At 52.4% G+C, this 16,605-nt stretch overlaps 1 protein-coding gene across 3 annotated transcripts; it reads left to right on the top strand.

Moving 5' to 3' along the window:
* The first annotated feature begins 3,564 nt into the window (after positions 1-3,564).
* On the top strand, positions 3,565-14,262 carry Nfe2l1 (NFE2 like bZIP transcription factor 1). Of its 3 annotated transcripts, XM_051158402.1 has the most exons (5): positions 3,565-4,432; positions 9,795-10,010; positions 10,496-10,585; positions 10,780-10,938; positions 11,651-14,262. In XM_051158402.1, exons 1-5 carry the CDS (start codon positions 3,923-3,925, stop codon positions 12,989-12,991), a joined length of 2,316 nt encoding a protein of 771 aa, XP_051014359.1. In that variant the 5' UTR covers positions 3,565-3,922; the 3' UTR covers positions 12,992-14,262. The 3 variants fall into 3 exon arrangements, with proteins under 3 accessions (XP_051014359.1, XP_051014357.1, XP_051014358.1); XM_051158400.1 differs by lacking the exon at positions 10,496-10,585 and having other exon boundaries at positions 3,566-4,432; XM_051158401.1 differs by lacking the exons at positions 3,565-4,432; positions 10,496-10,585 and adding an exon at positions 8,324-8,589.
* Positions 14,263-16,605: the final 2,343 nt, after the last annotated feature.

Genomic DNA, 16,605 nt, shown 5'->3' with positions numbered 1-16,605 from the left:
GAGTATCCGGGTACTCTTTTTTTTTTTTTTTTTTTTAATTTAACATCTCAGTTCCATGCACCTTTTAGTTTATTTGTTTCGTTTTTGAGACAAAGTCTCTATGTAGCCCTGGAACTATGTATATCAGACCACCCTAGAAATTGCAGAGATGCGCCTGCTTCTGCCTCCAAACGGTGCTGGGATTAAAGGCATGGGCCACCTACGCCTGGTGTTGTTTTGAAGACCCAACAATTAATACACAAATGTCCAGTCTTCAGGGTAGTTATACTTCGGTTATTTATTGGGACACACTAAAATGGTGATTAAGTAAAACAGTCTTTGAAAGTGTAAACTAGCTCAGAATATAATGTTTTAATTTAAAAACGTGTGTAGGAGCTTAGCAATCTCGCAGGCACTCGTTGAAAAGATGCTAGTCCATATTTATATTTGTGAAAGTATTTTACATTCTGTGAAGTAACTCTTAACGCAAAGCATGAATTTATCTGTTGTGCTATCGTTTGGCCTTGTCCTTACTTGCGCAAGTACAATTAATAATAAACTGTCAACTAGATTATGGCCTCTTAAAAGGAGACAAGAACTCAGATGGCACCTCACCTTTGTCCCACAGCTGGGAGCAACACAGTACAAATTCCAGTACAATGGTTTTCTAAATGTGGTCTTCGGACCAGCTGCACTAGAATTACTCAGGAGGGAGTGTCAGGCCCCTACCCCACGGCTACTGAACAGGATCTCGTTAAGAGGCTTTGGAATTTGGAAATCTAACGAACGACGCTGATATCTAATATCTGAGTGTCACAAAAATGGTTTGGTAGTATCGGTGGATGAGACTGGAGAACTCCGGCAACGAAAGAACGTTCCTGAAAAGCAAAAAAAAAAAAAAAAAAAAAAAAAAAAAAAGCTGGGGGAGGGGCTCTGCGCGCTGTTCCTTGGCTGGCAAAAATGGTTACTATGTCCCCGTCCCGTCCCCCCGCCTCACTCTACCAGCAATCCACTTCGGCCACGACAATTTGTCTGCTAGAAGTTTCCGCGATTTGACTGTTGCCTGGGCTACAAGATGCCACCCTTCCTGCCCGACCCAGGTCATTACATCAGGCCCTAAGGCAAGAGACGGGGGTACCGGTTTCCGTTGCCAGCACCCAAGATGGCGACGCGAACGTCGCCACCGCGAGAGCCACATGCTCCATGCTCCGTGCCCCGCCCCGGGCCCCCTCAGGTCTCACTGGACTTTTGCAAGTCACCTTGGGAACCCTCAAGGACGGAATTCCGGGCTCCTGCGGCAACTCTCTTTTCTCTACCTTAAAAGACCTCATTTCTAGGCACACAAAAATCCAGAAGGATCTAAGTTACAGCACCTCCCGCCTTCGGCCGGCGGCGGAGGGGGTTCAGAAGGCCGGACACTAGGGCCTTCGCCCCACTCATTGGTGGGTCCCTACCGCGGGGCGGGCCTGTACACCCATTGGACTGCTCTCATGTCAGTCTCGGGAAGACGGCGCCGCAGGAGGCGGAGACGCACACGGCTATTGGGTTCTGCCGGACGTCAATCAAAGCGACATCCGGTGACGGCGGTACTCTCGGCTAGCTGATTGGAGCAACTGTTTCTCGGGTGGCTGTGGCGGGCGGGCTTCCGAGTGCAGTGGAAGGAGGGGGCGGGGAGGGAAGCCGAGGCTGGGCGCTCCAGGCCGGCCGGAGGTGGCGGCGGCGGCGGCGGCGGCGGCGGTGGCGGCGAGGCCGAGATTCGAGCTGAGGGCCTGCTGTGGCGGCAGCGGCGGACTGCGACCTCAGCAGCGGGTACCCGACATACTCCCCTTCCTGACGACAGGGCCGCTGCGCGACAGGGCCGAAGCTTGTGGGATGAGGGGCGGCGAGATGTGGTTGAGGGGCGAGAGGCGGGACCCGGGAGGCCAAGCGGGGTCTTGGTCGGGCCCGTGCCCTGGACATGGCAGGAAAGAGATGAGGGGACGAAAAGGATGGATGGTCCCGGGTGGGCTGGCCTGAGAAGGGCCGAGGGCATGGGAGGGCGTGGTGAGGCTGGGCTCGAGAGTGGGGTGGGGCCTCGGGAACGGAGGGCGGGGTGAGGGCTCGCTTTTAAGGGTGGGTCAAGGCCAGCAAAGCAGCACTTGTCGCTTGCTGTCCCAGAAAGCTTGGAGCCGAGGCGCCGAGAGTGGGCATGGCAGCTTGGTCCCAGCCAGACTCGGGTATGGAGCAGGGTGGGACCGGACTCGGGCCAGGTCTCTTTCTCGCCTTCTTGGCGTTGAAGAACTTTGTCCGCTCGCTCAAACTTAATTGGCTCTTGGGAAGTTTTAGTAAGAAATTGTGTGAGGGCGGGCGGGTTTCTAAAAGCAGGAATGTTTACTCAACCGAATGAGGGTATTCGTGTGTGTGTGTGTGTGTGTGTGTGTGTGTGTGTGTGCGCGCGCGCGCCTCCTTCCTACGTGAAGATCCCACTTCACCTTGATAGTGGGTCCCAACACAGGAGTTAATTTATGAGATTAATGCAAGCTCAGAGGTAGAAACCAGAAACGGAAAAGGCAAATTTACCTTCTCCCTACTTGGCAACTTAGATCGAGAACTTGGCCATATCCTTCTGCTTTGGCTCAGAAGGTCATGTGAATAAAGATAAAACCTGCGAATTCAAATTCCGCCTGGGGGAGGGGCCCACCATCCTCCACTGCCTTCTGTACCTAACCCCCCCCCCCTTCTTTTATTTTTGCCATACTGGGCATTGAACCTAGGGCCTCTAACCAGGCGCCCCTGGCCTGTATGTAGCCTTGCCCTTAAGATTTGTTTTGACTTTTACCGTTGAAACGGCCTCACTAATTTGGCCAGGGTGGTCTTAAACTCATCTTCACGGTTCAGCTTTTTGTGTGGCCTGTGCTATTGGGCTGGTCTTTTATTTTATTTACTTTCTAATGCTAGAATGATAGGAAAGGGAAATTAGATTTCAAAGTTGGAAAAACAAAAAGGCACGTGAAATGGAGGCCTGACTGGTCCCACGTATGCGTATTTCACACTTTCTCCCAGTAACGAATGCTCCCTGCTCTTTAAGAGTTGGGAGGGACGGGACAATGACATGGGAAGCCGACTCTTTTTAAAGATAGGAAACGGGCTTCTTGTGCTAAAATTAGAAACTGGGTAATGTGTTCTATTAAGAGTGTTGGTAAACTCGGCAAAGTATAAGATATTTTGAATGCCTTGCCCAGTGTTTGCTTCAAAGGAAGTGACTTTTTGGAAGCAGAACAAATGTAATGTTTAGTAACAAGCGTGCTCCTTCCCTTCCTTGTGTGGTTGGTACAACAGGTTTGTTTTTCCTTGTAAAAGTTGCTTTTTAATGTGTTTCCCACTCTCTCCCTGAAGTTCCCTCCCCTGATCATGATGTAAAGCGGATGGAATCTTATCTTGTTGCTCTTGTGACTTCCATTTCAGGTTTCTCTGGAAACCCCCCTGGTAAGTGCAGAGGAGGCGGGACACTCTGACCCAAGACAAAGACCTGTAGCTTCAGCCAAAGAAAATAAACCTTAGGAAGGAGAAGGGGGAAAAAAAAAAGAGAGAAGGGAAGAAAGAAGTCCAGCGGCTGCTCCTGTGAACAGCCTGCAGCAGGATCTACGCAGAGGACGGCTGATGTGAGTGAGGAAGTGACTGTATGTGCTCTGTGGAGACAGTAAGTGGAGAGGGCCCCCGGTGCCTGCACTGGGTTGGTAACAGCTGAACTCTGAGAGGGAAAAGTGAATGTGGTCTGGACCGTGGCTTTCGCTCCACAGGGTGTGCTTTCCTCTGGGGCCATCAGGGAGCTCAGCCCCTGTGTTGGGCCAGGGTGGGGTACTGAGGAGGGTAACCTGCTGGCTGAAGTGGCAGAGCAGTGGCTTTGATTTATCTTGTGGAAGATTTAAAAACAAAAAAGCATAAACATTCTGGTCCTTCAGCAATGCTTTCTCTGAAGAAATACTTAACGGAAGGACTTCTCCAGTTCACCATTCTGCTGAGTCTGATTGGGGTTCGGGTGGACGTGGATACTTACCTGACCTCACAGCTCCCCCCACTCCGGGAGATCATCCTGGGGCCCAGCTCTGCCTATACTCAGACCCAGTTCCACAACCTGAGGAACACTTTGGATGGCTATGGTATCCACCCCAAGAGCATAGACCTGGACAATTACTTCACTGCCCGACGGCTCCTTAGTCAGGTGAGGGCGCTGGATAGGTTCCAGGTGCCTACCACTGAGGTAAATGCTTGGCTGGTTCACCGGGACCCGGAGGGGTCTGTCTCTGGCAGCCAGCCCAACTCAGGCCTCGCCCTCGAGAGTTCCAGCGGCCTCCAGGATGTGACAGGCCCAGACAACGGGGTGAGAGAAAGTGACCCGGAACAGGGATTCAGTGAAGATTTGGAGGACTTAGGGGCTGTAGCCCCTCCTGTCAGTGGAGACTTAACCAAAGAGGTTAGTGGCCCTGTGGCTGTGGGCGGGTCTGGGCGTTGGGAAGGAATGGGCTGGATCTGAAGGACTGTTGTTGACTCTGCACTGAGTCCTTTGAAGAACCAAATAGGCTGGGGTCAGGGTTTGGACCTCTGGCACTGCTTGTGTAGGAGTTATCTGACTTCAGGGTTGGGATCTGGAAGCACCTCCATGTTTTGAACCATTGGCCTACCTTTGAGAGTTCTGTCAGGTCAGGGTGGTTCCTAGAACAAAGCAGGGTTTCTACTGTTTGGATTTCAATATGACTGCCAGAGAACCAGGCTTGGTGGTGCATGCCTTTAGACCCAGCACTTGGGAGCCAGATGCAGGTGGATCTCTGTTGAGTTTGAGACCATCCTGGTCTACAAAGTAAGTCCAGGACAGCCAAACCAAACAAACCAAACCAAAACAAAATCAATATTGACTGCTGGAGGCTTTAGGTGGGTTGGGCGGGGGGGGGGGGGGGGGGGGGGGGAGGGCCATGCTATGATGGGGCTTTGATTGTGTATTGTTGCTAAGACACATTCTGTGTGGCCTCTTGCCTTGTACTCCCCCCCCCCCCCAAACTAAAACACAAATACTGTACCCTAAAGTTCTCCATTGCGGCAGGCTTGTTGTTGTAAACTCTGTAACTCTCCTGGGCCTGAGCCAAGGGTTGGACTTGGATAGTTATTCTTGGCTAGCAGAGGCCAAGGCTCCCATCCTTTGCTAGCAGAAAAGACTGGAAGCTGGAAGAGAGCTGTACTGTGCTCAGGTCAGCTTGTTCTGAGCTGTGTGAGGTGATCTTTAGTTCCTGGCACAGGGCTGGTAAACTTCTGGGTAGAAAAGGATGTAGTTCCTTTCCTTTAATGATGTGAATGGCTACTGCTGCCCCTGTTTGACCTAGGTAGCGAAACAGCTTTGGTTTGCCACTAGCCCAAAAGACCCGCAGCTCTGTGGATGATTAGTGTGAAAGATACAGCTGGTTGCAGAGCTTGACTCCTTCTGCGCACCAACTCAGACCACAGTTTGTCTCCTGCAGTAAGCCTATTCATTACCTCACTTGTCTTGAATATTAGTGACTGGCAGAGAATATGGCTTGTCATATTCATATTGTCATGGTCCTCATCTAGGGGTGACTTTTGTCCCAACTGTGGGAAGAGATGCCACTGGCACCTGATAGGCAAGGCCAGGAATGCTGCTGACTATTTTAAACAGCGCAGGGCACTCTCAAACTACAAGTTTATCTCACCCCGAATTGTTAATAGTTGAGATTGGAAAACCACTCAGATCAGCTAGCTCTTATGGCATTTGTGTAAAACAGGCTGGGATTCAGGCGGATCTCTGTGAGTTTGAAGCCACCCTGGTCTACAAAGTGAGTCCAGGATAGCCAAGGCTACACAGAGAAACCCTGTCTCGAGGAAAAAAAAAAAAAGTGAGAGAGAGAGAGAGGAGGGGGGAGGCTGGGATTGTCTGATCATGGGGGTCACAGCATTTTTTACCTATTGGGGCTTTTTGTCATATCCTTCTTTAAAATTTTTACATTTTTGGTGCCGGACGTGGTGGTGCACGCCTTTAACCCCAGCACTGGGGAGGCAGAGGCAGGTGGATCACTGAGTTCGAGGCCAGCCTGGTCTACAAAGTGAGTCCAGGACAGCCAAGGCTACACAGAGAAACCCTGTCTCAAAAAAAAAAAAAAAAATTTTTTTTTTTTCACATTTTTTAAATCATCTGGCTGGTCTGGATCTTGCTATATAGACCAGGGTAGCCTTGAACTTGTGACAGTTCTGCCCTATCTCTGCCTCTCCTAAATGCTTGGATTACAGGCATGTTCCACTGTTTGGGTTTCTCTTAAATTCTTGCAATGTCACTTGGAACCTCGTTTTTCTGCTTCTCCTTACTCTGTCTTTTAAATGGGCTTCTGAGCTGGGCATGGTGGCACACCTGGAATCCCAGCACTAGAGGCAAGCGGTGAGTTCGAGGCCAGCCTGGTCTACAAAGCAAGTCCAGACAGCCAAGGCTACACAGAAACCCTGTCTTGAAAAAACGGGGGTATGGGGGTGGGGAAGGGCTTCTGAAGTCCTGTGACTTGAAGAGCCTTGTTCCTGCCCCAAGTTACCTGGAGCAGGTCTTCTCCTGAGAACCACGGGGTTTTAGTATTGATACTGTTCCTTCAGGGAGGCTTTCGAGACTAGAGGATGTTTTGGGTGTAGCGGGAGCGGGATGGAACTTGGTGTCTGCTTTCCTTTTCTTGGCCGTAAGGAAGGCTGTGTTTTTCCCTGTACCACTCCCTTTGGGAAGGTAGGTGGGTCATACAGAGGGACCCAGGCTGGGGAGGAGTGAGGACGTCTTTGATGTGCCTAGAACAACACTTCCTCAGCAACCCAGGGATAAAAATACCCAGGTCCAGAGCATGTGACAGGCACTGCTGGAGCTGGTATTATCCCTAGGGTGGTGGTGCTCCCTGCTGCCAGGCCTGTTCGATGGACAGCCATAGCTTAGGCCCTTGTCAGGGATAGGATTCCCCTCCAGGCTGGCACCCTGCCCAGAGCAAGGGGTGGCCTGTTTACAGCTCTTCCCGGGTTAGGAGCAGGCTGCAACCAAGGGAGAACATACTGTCTCTCTGGCCTGACCTTAGGCCCTGGGGGAGTAGTAGTGAGGAGAAAGCTGTATTCCTCCCCCCCCCCCCCAAAAAAAAAGCAATCCAGGAAGGCAGAAGTGTGATTTTAAATTCTAATTCTGCCGGGCTTTACCTCCCACCCCCACCCCTGGGAGAGATACTAGTCAGGGTGGGGCACAAGTGCTTTTTTTCCCTCCTTCCGACCCCCCACCCCGACCACAAAGTTCTTTGAAAAAGCTAAAATGAAAGGAACTAACTGGCATATTTGGGGCCAGGATGGTCCTCAGCACCTGCCTTGCTTGGTGCTGGACTTCAGAATTGTGTCTCCCACCTTTCTTTGCTAGGGGCTAGGCATGATCTGCACTGACTTTCCTTCAGTCTGGCCCGTTTTAAGGAGACAAAGCTCCTGGGCCTTTTTTTTTTTTTTTTTCTTGCTGTGCCCTGTGTTCCTGCCCAGCCCTCCTAACCCTGAGGACTGGGCACACAGCCTTCTTAAGGAATGGGGAAACTCCTTCCACTTCCCAGCAAAGACTTTAGTTTCTCAGTAAAGCTTCTGGAGGAGTGTCTGCCCAGTCACAGGAGTGGGCTGGAAGAGCAAGATGCGACAGGAGGGAGGAAAGTGGCACCCCCCCACCCCCCAACTCCCTCATTGCACCACCCCAGCTGATTGACTGGGCTGGGTGGGGCTGCCCGCCCCTGGGTGCATCTCCTCAAGGAGACGGAGGCGGCCCAGGGATGGGCCGGTTCCTTGCGGCAGCTTCTCCAGCTGCCCTGGTGCAGAGATTGGCTCCCTTCTGCAGCTAGGTAACAGGCGGTGGGAGGGGATTGGCTCCTTCCGCATCTCCAGCGGAGACTTGGGGGAGGAGATTGGCTCCCGGCGCAGCCTAGGTAACGACAGTGGGAGGGGATTGGCTCTTTCCGCAGCCCCAGCTGCTGACCTGGGGGAGGGGATTGGCTCTCTGCAGCCTCAGCAGTGACCTGCGGGGTGGGAGGGGGAGGGGATTGGCTCCTTGCGGCAGCCTAGGTAACAAGTTTGGGGGGCGTGGGGAGGGGGAGAGGGAGGAGCGGGAGGATAGGCCCAGGAGGGAGCTCGCTTTCCTCTGCAGCGTGAGCACAGAGCATGGGGTGGGAGTCCCGACTCACTGCAGCCTCTGCGGTGAGCTCAGGGTGGGGGCTGCTGGGCGCTTGAGTGGAACTGGGGTTGTGAGGTGGGAGGGGGCTGCTCCAGGATGGAGGAAGGGGGCTGGGCTGGGCCGCCCAGGCAGCAGCACGGGCGGGGCACCTTCCTCGGGCCCCTCGGAGCTACCAAGGGGCCACCCTTCCAGCCTGGTGTGCTTCCTGCAAGCCACGAGCTCCTTGCAGCCCCCTGTCCGGCTTCCCGGCACCGGCTGCCCTGGGGCTCCTCTCGCAGACCATGACCCGCCTGGACCGCAGCTCTCACAGTGGTGGGGCCCATGCCAAAGACAGGCCCCTTAACTCTTGGCTGGCCGGTCACCGGGTGGCCCAGCCCCCCTCTGCTCCTGGGTCCAGGGCTTCTGTTCAGGTTGGTGTATGGTGGGAGACTCAAGGGAGAGGTGCATATGGGAGGTCTTGGGGTAGTTGGGGTAGGTGGTGGTAGGAAAGAGTACAGTTCCTGCCTGTGGGTAGGTCGAGTGGTGGGTTTGGTCTAAAGATACTTCTCAGGGCAAAGTGTGTGCTTTTAAATCTCTGGACGGAAGGCAACACTTAAGGGTCCCTTTAGGCTTGTTGAGAAGACTCTAAAAGGGAGGGGTAAAGTCCAAATGGCTCCATTGGGGTTCTGTGCAGATGTCAGTGGGGGTGGCAGTTGGTGCAGGAACTGTCTAGGAGCCACAGAACAAAGTGAAAGGAGGCGTATTAATGTCCAAGGTTGGAGTCAGAGCTCAGCAATGATGAGAGTTATGTCCTTGAGTGGGTTGGCTGATGGGGAGCTGGTGAGTCCTGGGGTGTGGTATGGGAAGGAGGGATGGAGGTAGCATTGGTCTAAGGGGATACAGTGCGATTGGCCTAAGCAGGGTGGGGTATGTAGTGGGGATCATCTGACTGTCTGAGGTTCCTTTGGGATTGAGGCAGCTTGCTAGGGTCAGTTGAATTCTGTCAGGAATCTTAAGGTGAGGTTGGGCCTTAAATAGTTGTGGATGCTCAAGCTTACGCCAGCTGCCAGCCAGTGACGGGGAATGGCTGTAGGAAGGGCTGGAGACAGCCTGTCATTGTCATTGGTTGCATCAGGTGGTTGGAAATGCAGGGATTTTCCTCTCCAGGCCACCCCACCCCTTTATGCAAATGCAGTGGCACCACAGGCTGATGCAAGCCTGGTCACTGCTAAGCAATTCCACAGGGCAATTTGCCCTTGCTTGCCATGGTCAGACAGTCTGGTTTTGGGGTCTCCTGCTCCTAAAATGAGAGGGGTCTCTTGCTTCCTCCTCTTCCTTGTCAGGTGATGCAGCCTTGCCCTTTAGCCTGGGTGTGACTCTGACCCACATTCTAACCCTGAAGACCTGTGTGGTTTAATAATGGCTCTTTTTGGTGGAAGGTTGCCTGGGAATGAATGAATGATGCCTTGCCGGTGCAGAGAATGCAGGGGAGAAAGGCGAACAGACAGGCCTGGGTGTGACCCTACCCAGGACTAACGAGTGTCAGTAGGTGGGAGCTCTGAGGGACAGGACAGGGAGCTCTCCCCCTGGGGTAGGGGCTACTTGAAAGCTAAAGTCATCTTGATCTGTCTTTCAGGATATAGATCTGATTGACATCCTTTGGCGACAGGATATTGATCTGGGGGCTGGGCGCGAGGTTTTTGACTGCAGTCATCGCCAGAAGGAGCAGGATGTGGATAAGGAACTGCAAGATGGAGGAGAAGGAGAGGACACGTGGGCAGGCGAGGGCGCGGAAGCTCTGGCCCGAGACCTACTCGTAGACGGAGAGACTGGGGAGAGGTTCCCTGCACAGGTACTGCTGCCTCTGACGCTGTCTCTGCTCCCCTCACCAGGCTGGAGCACTTCCAGAGAACTTGCTGTGGACCAGAGTTGTGCCTTTGCGGTGGACCTAACTGTTTTGGCTTAGGGTCTGTAAAGCACTGTAGGCAAGGGACTCAGAAGCGCTAGGTCTTGGCAGTAGACCCTGCAGGCAGGCAAAGTGTCTAGCTCCTTAGAACACTGCTACGTCCCTTCTGTTGTCAGCCATTCAGAGTGTTGGGACTGTGAGTTTGAGGCCAGCCTGATCTACAAAGCGAGTTTAGGACAGCCAGGGCTACACAGAGAGACCCTGTCTTGAAAAACAAAAAGCAAGCCAAACCAAACAAAAACAAAAAAAGAAAGGAAAAGAAAAAGACATAGTGGCGGGGACACTGCAGCCCTACATCAGTTCCGGGAAGAGGTGTCCGTCCTAGATAGCCAGGGCCCAGGCCAGTCAGGGGACGCTTGTTATTGCCACAGGTGCCTGGTGGGGAGGACCAGACAGCTCTGTCATTGCAAAAGTATCTTAGGCTGCTGGAGGTCACCTGCCTTCCTGGAGAGAATGCTGAGGTGAGCAGGGGGAGAGCCACTGAGTAAATAACACAACCTGCACAACACACACCCCTTAGCTGCAGGGCCAGTTTTTGGTTCTAGCCTTAGCCTGACTGCTGAGGGTGAACTCAGGAAAAGACAGGAAGCCAGATGGTAGTCACTGGAAGAAAGCAAATGCTGGTCTCCTCATTCAAACCTGTGCTGTGCCTTAGTTCCCAGCAGACGTTTCCAGCATCACAGAAGCAGTGCCTAGTGAGAGTGAGCCCCCTGCCCTTCAGAACAGCCTTCTTTCTCCGCTTTTGACGGGGACAGAGTCACCATTCGATTTGGAACAGCAGTGGCAAGATCTCATGTCCATCATGGAAATGCAGGTAGGAGTGTCAGAAAAGCACAGCCTGCCAGGCTCCGTGAAGGGTGTCCCAGCACGTGGCCCTCAGGGGTAGGGTAAATTTTCCTCAGCTAGTCAGTAGGAATGTAGGGACACTTGAGGGATTGACTCCAGGTATCCCTTGGGGGCTGGGTCGGATTGAATTATAACTTAGTATGGAACTTCCAGAGCATGGCCTTTCATGGAGTTGCACCTTCTTTTCAGCTGGCTGACGCGCTCTCACATAGTGCTTTATAGCCATTGACATCTCCCTTTGGCCTGCCCCCGTCTAGTAACATTTTGCTGTTTTATTTATTTTTTTGCATAGCTGTGGATGGAGTCCAGGGTACCTGCTAGGCACATGCTCTACCACTGAGCTACCTTTAGCCCTTAGTTGTTAAATTGTTGATGCTCTTGGGATCACACAGCAAGCTTTGTAGCAGGTATTCTGACCTATGTTTGGATATGTTCAGTGTGTGTGCTCCATTTTACTCCAAGACAGACGTGGGAATTTAGTCACACATAGACATAAGCTGGTCAGTTCTGCATTAGGGCGAGGCCCATAGTTAGGAACTCCTGTGCCAAGACTACTGATCCAAGCTGGGGCCTTTGCTGTTCAGTTTTTTGCTCTCTTGCCCAGGCCGCTGTTCTTATTTGGGGGCCTATAGGGTTTTAGTCTGCTCTTTTTGAATGCTGGTACAATTTTTCCCTTCTAGGCTATGGAAGTGAATACATCAGCAAGTGAGATTCTGTACAATGCCCCTCCTGGAGACCCTCTTAGCACCAACTACAGCCTTGCACCCAACACTCCTATCAACCAAAATGTCAGCCTGCATCAGGCATCCCTGGGGGGCTGCAGCCAGGACTTCTCCCTCTTCAGCCCTGAGGTGGAGAGCCTACCTGTGGCCAGCAGCTCCACACTGCTTCCACTTGTCCCCAGCAACTCCACCAGTCTCAACTCCAGCTTTGGCTCTACCAACCTAGCAGGGCTTTTCTTTCCATCCCAGCTCAATGGCACAGCCAATGATACATCAGGCCCTGAGCTGCCCGACCCCCTGGGGGGCCTGTTAGATGAAGCTATGCTGGATGAAATCAGCCTGATGGACTTGGCCATCGAGGAGGGCTTCAACCCGGTGCAGGCCTCCCAGCTGGAGGAAGAGTTTGACTCGGACTCGGGCCTCTCCTTGGACTCCAGCCATAGCCCTTCCTCCCTGAGCAGCTCTGAAGGCAGCTCTTCTTCCTCTTCCTCCTCTTCTTCCTCTTCTGCTTCCTCCTCTGCCTCTTCTTCCTTTTCTGAGGAAGGTGCTGTTGGTTACAGCTCTGATTCTGAGACCCTAGACCTAGAGGAGGCTGAGGGAGCAGTGGGCTACCAGCCAGAGTACTCCAAGTTCTGCCGCATGAGCTATCAGGATCCTTCTCAGCTCTCTTGCCTTCCCTACTTAGAGCATGTGGGCCACAATCATACGTACAATATGGCACCCAGTGCCCTTGACTCTGCTGATCTACCACCACCCAGCACTCTCAAGAAAGGTAGCAAGGAAAAGCAGGCCGACTTCCTGGACAAACAGATGAGCCGAGATGAGCACAGAGCCCGAGCCATGAAGATCCCATTCACCAACGACAAGATCATCAACCTGCCTGTAGAGGAGTTCAACGAGCTGCTGTCCAAGTACCAGCTGAGTGAGGCCCAACTGAGCCTCATCCGGGACATCCGGCGCCGGGGCAAGAACAAGATGGCCGCACAGAACTGCCGCAAGCGCAAGCTAGACACCATCCTGAACCTAGAACGCGATGTGGAGGACTTGCAGCGAGACAAAGCCCGATTGCTCCGAGAAAAGGTAGAATTCCTGCGGTCACTGCGACAGATGAAGCAGAAGGTCCAGAGCTTATACCAGGAGGTGTTTGGGCGGCTGCGGGACGAGAACGGGAGGCCCTACTCACCCAGTCAGTATGCGCTGCAGTATGCTGGGGACGGCAGTGTCCTCCTCATTCCTCGCACCATGGCTGACCAGCAGGCCCGGCGGCAAGAGAGAAAACCGAAGGACCGCAGGAAGTGAGCGTGGGAGGCGGGGCGTGGACGTTCACTGAGACCGAAACTGGAGAAGGGCTGGGCCTGGACCTAACATCGGGGACTTAATGCCTTCTTATCCAATATATCTTCTCAGATGGGATGACTGCGGGTCAGTGCACCGAGGAGGCGGGCGCAGGCGCTGTCTGGCTCAGCTGCCCCACTGGGAGTGGGTGGAAATGACCAGACTGTTTTGGGTGATTGGGGTCCCCTAGCCTACTCCCTCTCTCCTGAGGGAAGGGTGGTGTTGGCATGCTGGAGGTAGAGGGGCTATGTGGAGTGAAGGCTGACAAAGGGAAAAGGAGGATTTTGGAGAGGAAAGTAGTGGAAAGTCTAATCCTGGAAGGCAAGAAGGAAGGAAACCCCCTAACATCAAAGCAGTCAGGAAAATGAGAGGCTGTTAAGGGTTCTGGCCAGCAGTCTAGGCAGTGAGGGCAATGCCTGCGGTGGGCCTAGGTAAAGCTACTAGTAGGGAAACACAGAGCCATGGTGGGGCCATGGAAGGGCTTTCTAACCGTCTCCTCAACTCTGGCATCCCTGAAGGGGAAGCAGCTCTTGGATGGCACCTATGATGTGTAGTGACTGACATGGGAAGCTGTAAAGGGGACCTAACACTGACTGGGTTTCAGGCCAGAGGAGGGCAGAGGGTATAGAAAGTGATACTGAGGCCTGTGGAGCAGCAGCCCCAATGTCAAGCATGTCACTCACTGCCCTGCCACAGCCATCTCCCTCCCTAGCCATCCCAGAGCTGAGCTCCCAAGTGTCTTCATGAGAGCCTGCATGGAAATGCTGTACTCTTCCTACTCCCCTCCCTTTTGTGGTACCCACCCTCACTAGCTGCCTATAGCTCTCTGGAGTCGGGTGCTCTTCTGACAGTACCCGGAACTTGGCCGACAGCTTCCTCTGCAGGGGTTAAACAGAGGCAAGGGGATGGTGTGCAGGAAGAAGCCCGCAGTGATCTCCAGGCACTGCTCAGCACAACACTGGGAAGTGACTTCCCTGAGGCCCCTCTGCCTACCAACACCTGGGCTTGTCACAGGGGACACAAAAGCCTGTAAACCCCAGTAAGGAGACCTAGTCCTCTTAGGATTTCTTGCGCTTTGATTATTTTTTAAAGGGCGTGTGCCCTGTTTCACTTATAGGGCCTAGGATGCTTGTGTTGAGTAAAAAGGAGATGCCCCAATATTCAAAGCTGCTAAATGTTCTCTTTGCCATAAAGACTCCGTGTAACTGTGTAAACACTTGGGATTTTTCTCCTCTGTCCCGAGGTCTTGTCTTGCTTTCCTTTTTGGGTTTCTTTCTGGGAAAATGAGAAGTGCATGCAAGGAGCTGGAGATGGCCCTCCCCTAGGCTTTCAGCTTCAGGTAGCGTCTTCATAGCCTGGTTAGCTTGGGCTCTTGGAGGACAGCCCTGGGGGAGGCAGTGAGAGGCAGTGCCAGGATAGCCAGATGGTTCTAGGACCACAGTGTCTTGTTATTTTTATTTTTTATTTTTTGTAACTTTGCCACTGCTGCCCGCCGATCCTGGTCAGCTCTGAAGTACTGTCAGCCCCAGACCAGCAGGGGTGAGTCAGGGGGAGCACTGACTCTGCTCCCCGTGCGGGGAGGAGGGGTAGGGATAGAAAGAGTGAGCCTGGGAGTGCTTTTTATAAATTATTTTCTTTGTAGATTTTATTTTTAATTTATCTCTGTGACCTGCCAGGGAGAGGAGAGAAAGAGAAATGCTGTGAGCACATGACAAAATAAAATCAAATAAAACGGATGATTCCGCCTAAGTGCAGTTTCTCTCCCCTCACCCTTTTAAATTCAGATGAGAGTCAAGGAAGCAGGCCCTGTAGGGGGAAGAGTGGCCGCCATGTGGCTAAGGTGGAGCTCCCATGGGAAGGTGGGTGGAGGCTGCTAAAAGAACATTGCATTAACCTCCCATGCAGGTGCTGTGGACTTCTTCCTGGCTTATCAGTTGAGACTTCCCAGAGGGCTTGCTACAGTCATTCATTCATTCTTTATTTTATTTTATTTATATATTTTTTGAGACAGGGTTTCTCTGTGTAGCCTTGGCTGTCCTGGAACTCGCTCTGTAGGCCAGGCTGGCCTCGAACTCACAGCGATCTGCCTGCCTCTGCCTCCCGAGTGCTGGGATTAAAGGTGTGCGCCACCACGCCTGGCGCCTTGCTACATTTTAAAAGCTTGACTACAGTGCTGTGAATTTCTCTAGTAGCTTTACCTGCTGGAGAGGCACAGAGCACTGGACTGGAGTCAGGGTTTGAAAGTCCATGGAACCTGTTAACAGTGAAGTGCTGCCAAGCAATAGCTGTCCTGATGGGGAGAGACCTCAAACTGACTGCTTCAACCCAACTCCCCCAATTCCTAGTTAGAAAGGGCTGGTCTTATGGCCTCTAGACTGCTTCTGCAGTCTTTAAAAGAGAGCTACTCCTGTTAGCCCACTCACCTAAGACGGTAAGGAGAGGCTGTGGCAGCAGACAGAATGGCAGCTCTTAATTCTGACCAACCCACCTCCACAGCAGGACCTGGGTGGGTGTGGAAGGTTCCTCTGTCTTGGTTCAGCAGTCAGGCCCTAGACCTCATCCAAAAGATTTTCCTGTGTCTTACTCTTAAGAGTGAGAAAAAAACCGACTCACTGTATCAAACTGCCCCACATGACCTCACCAGTGACGCAGAAGCTATGTTTCTATCCACGAAAAGACAGAGTTTTTTTCAAGACAGAGTTTCTCTGTGTAGCCTTGGTTGTCCTGGACTCGCTTTGTAGACCAGGCTGGCCTCGAACTCACAGCGATCCGCCTGCCTCTGCCTCCCGAGTGCTGGGATTAAGGGCGTGCGCCACCACTGCCCAGCTTTTCCTTCTTTCTTTCGACAGAGTTTCTCTGTTACAAGAGCCCTGGCTGTCCTGGACTCTTTGTAGTCCAGGCTGGCCTCTGAACTCAGAGTGATCTCTCTGTCTCTGCCTCCTGAGTGCTGGGGTTAAAGGCATGCGGCTACCATACCCAGCTAATTTTTTTTTCTATATTATTATTTTTACGTTGTCTTGGAGTTACAGGCAGTTTTAAACATACCCAATGTGGGGCTGGAGAACTGGCTCGGTGGTTAAGAGCACTGTCTGCTCTTCCAAAGGTCCTGAGTTCAATTCCCAGCAACCACATGGTGGCTGACAACCATCTATGATGAGATCTTGTGCCCTTTTCTGGTGTGCATGCAGGCAAAACACTGTGTATATATGTAAGTAAGTAAATCTTAAAATAAAAAAAAATACTCAATGTGGGTGCTGGGAATTGAACTCAGGTCCTCTAGAAGAGCAAGCAGACACTTGTTCATTCTTTTCTACACCACTCCCCCAAAACTTTTCCATGTAGCCTATGTTAGCCTCGAGCTTTGTAGGTATCCAAGGATGACCTTGGACTTCTAATACTCCTGTCTCCTGATCTGGTTTATGCAGTGCTTAGGCCCAAACTTTACCAACTGAGTCACATTCTTAGACTCTACACAGTCACTGCCTTTTGTTTTTGCTTTTTTGAGACAGGGTTTCTCTGTGTAGTCCTGACCTGGAACTTAACTCTGTAGACCAGGCTGGCCTCAGATCCACCTGCCT

This window comes from Acomys russatus, chromosome 16 (assembly GCF_903995435.1).
Source record: "Acomys russatus chromosome 16, mAcoRus1.1, whole genome shotgun sequence".
Lineage (NCBI taxonomy): Eukaryota > Metazoa > Chordata > Mammalia > Rodentia > Muridae > Acomys > Acomys russatus.
This window is presented reverse-complemented; position numbering and strand designations above follow the sequence as displayed.

Excerpts from the sequence above, each read along its gene's own strand:
- Nfe2l1 (XM_051158402.1), top strand. The coding sequence starts at position 3,923 with ATGCTTTCTCTGAAGAAATACTTAACGGAAGGACTTCTCCAGTTCACC. Across the intron at positions 4,433-9,794 it reads GTGGAGACTTAACCAAAGAG|GATATAGATCTGATTGACAT; the intron begins GTTAGTGGCCCT and ends TCTGTCTTTCAG. Across the intron at positions 10,939-11,650 it reads TGTCCATCATGGAAATGCAG|GCTATGGAAGTGAATACATC; the intron begins GTAGGAGTGTCA and ends TTTCCCTTCTAG.